The 2,412-nt window shown below is 41.0% G+C and overlaps 1 protein-coding gene across 1 annotated transcript; it reads right to left on the minus strand.

The window, feature by feature from the left end:
• Positions 1-1,628: 1,628 nt before the first annotated feature.
• On the minus strand, positions 1,629-2,376 carry LOC121918130 (protocadherin gamma-B6-like; the record flags this gene model as incomplete). The annotated part of the gene is made up of 1 exon (XM_042444228.1): positions 1,629-2,376. A coding segment is annotated over exon 1 (687 nt), but the record flags the coding sequence as incomplete, so codon positions are not given.
• Positions 2,377-2,412: the final 36 nt, after the last annotated feature.

Genomic DNA, 2,412 nt, shown 5'->3' on the forward strand with positions numbered 1-2,412 from the left:
ACATAGACATAAACATAAACATAAATGAGAGCCCATGTCATTTTATCTAAGAACAATGAATGGATTTATGAAACCCATTATGACTATATCAGATGACTAAAATGCAAAGATGGTGCGAAAGAGGTGGACAGCATTCATTCATAGCATATATATGCCCATGACAAAGCAATTCTGTGGTCATGTTCAAGTAGGGTTTGAAAGAGATTTGATATCAGTTTGCTTGTAAGATAAATTTTCATGCTTGCAAAAATTAAAAGCACAAGGTATTACACTCTTAGACATACACTGATCATGATCTATCATTAATGGATGTAAACCAGAAAATACAGGTGTGCAGTTCACTCATACCCTTTGGGACAGCATTAGGGCTTGTTCCCACTAGGAAATACGGTGTAAATGACATTCGTTCCCATTAGAAACTGCTTCCTAGAATCATAGATTGAATCCTGTCATGATGAAGCGAGGCAAAGGCAAAACAACAACAAAAACCACTGGTTTTTTCCAGAGAGTAGTTTGAAAGAGGTTCTTTTCAGAAGAATCGATTTTGAAGCAAATTCCATAAGTGGGAATGACAGATCAGAATCATTTCATTCTGGAGGGGAGGGACAAATGGCAGAGGAGTGTTTACCATCCCTCCTCAGTTTTTAAGAGATTCACCATTTCCTCCCTCTCAGTGCTGCTGTTGTACTTGGGTTTTTTTAACATTTTAATTGAAGGCATATTACAAGGGCATGTATTTGCGAAAGCAATAAATTGAATATGCATTCAGTTTAATTTTTTTTTTAAAAAAATTGTCCTTCCCTTCATCCTCCTGCCTTGTTTCCCAGCCTTGTCTCCATTCCCCCGGCGTCCTCTGTTGCCAACTAGTTGGCTGCCAACTAAAATTCTGGAAGTTGAATATTCTAACCCAGCTCCACTCAATCACAATTGAACCTCTTCCCATCTGACCTTCCAGATCCCACATACCTTAAAGCACTACTGAAATAATTTGAGGATCACTTTCATACAAAAGAAGAAACCAAAGTGGAATTATTCTCAGAATTGTAGTTCCTAGTGGGCCCTTTCCTTTCATTAGAGTATTCAACTCACTTAAAAACAAAGACAAAAATAAAACATCTCTTTCCACCCTACAATTTAGCAACCAATATATCAGTTAGTAAATCCATTCTCTTGAACTCTTCTTGGTGTTTACACTGTTCTTTAAGCTTCTTAAAATACTGAACATTAGAACATCAACTCATTCAGTTTCAGGGACAACTTGCAAAAAGAACAAAAGACAGAAGCAAAGGGAAGAGAGGAGGGAAGGGCTCCCTCACCAAATACAAATGGGACAGCATAGTGATCTTTGCATTGTGCTGCTGCACAGGCCATTCAAAATGCAATATGGACCTCTAGGATTCCAACACGGATTCCTTTTCTCTCCAGGGTTGCATATGAGCATTGCTGGTAAGGTCCTGCCCTTTGTTTGATGTGCACTAACAATGGTAAATTGTAGTTGTCACTAGGCACAAAGCAGAAGTGAAAAGAAAAAGGATTATATAGTTTGCCAATTGCTATTTTAAATGAAACTGTTTCAAGGAGTGCTATTGTGATAAGTGCTTCTAGAGAAGGAAGGAAATTAAACTCACCGTGTCTCCAGTCTTCATTTCAGAATTCAAATGGCTGCCTTCACTAAACATCAAAGAAAGATCAGATTGCCCATTGCCAAGGATATTCTGGGCTATTTGGACGCTAGGTTGCAAGAAAGCAAATTCATTCCGTCTGGATTCAGAGGACAGACAGACCTGGTATGAATAAGGCAAAGTCCCTTCCTCATAATTTGGGGGAAAAAAGGCTCCAGTCTTAGAATGAGGATCAGGGACAAAACACTGAAGGAAAGTGGGGTTCTTTGATCTTTGGAATCTCATCATGATGGTCAATGTCACCGTCACCAAGAACAGGAAGGACACCAAAGCCAAAGCCAACACCAAGTAAAACTGTAGATCAGATGGAGACCCTAAATCACTAGGTTGGGAGTTCATCTCTGGCAGGGCCTCCTGGAAGTTCTCTGCAAACACCAGGTTCACAGTCACTGTGGCTGAGAGGGGAGGATGCCCATTATCCTTCACCATGACGACCAGTCTCTGCTTCACAGCATCTCTCTCAAGTAACACTCGCGCTGTTTGAATCTCTCCTGTGTGAGAGCCAATAGTGAAGAGGGAAGGCTCTGTGGCCTGTAGCAGATGGAAAGAGAGCCACGAATTGTGTCCAGAGTCAGCATCCACCGCTACCACTTTTGTCACTAAATAGCCTGATTCAGCTGAGCGAGGCACCATCTCAAAGACTGATGAACCCTCAGGTGCTTGGGAAGGGAATAGAATCTGGGGGGTGTTATCATTCCTATCCAAGACACACACTTTCACTGTGGCACTG

This window comes from Sceloporus undulatus, unplaced genomic scaffold (genome assembly GCF_019175285.1).
Source record: "Sceloporus undulatus isolate JIND9_A2432 ecotype Alabama unplaced genomic scaffold, SceUnd_v1.1 scaffold_4886, whole genome shotgun sequence".
Classification (NCBI taxonomy): Eukaryota; Metazoa; Chordata; class Lepidosauria; order Squamata; family Phrynosomatidae; genus Sceloporus; species Sceloporus undulatus.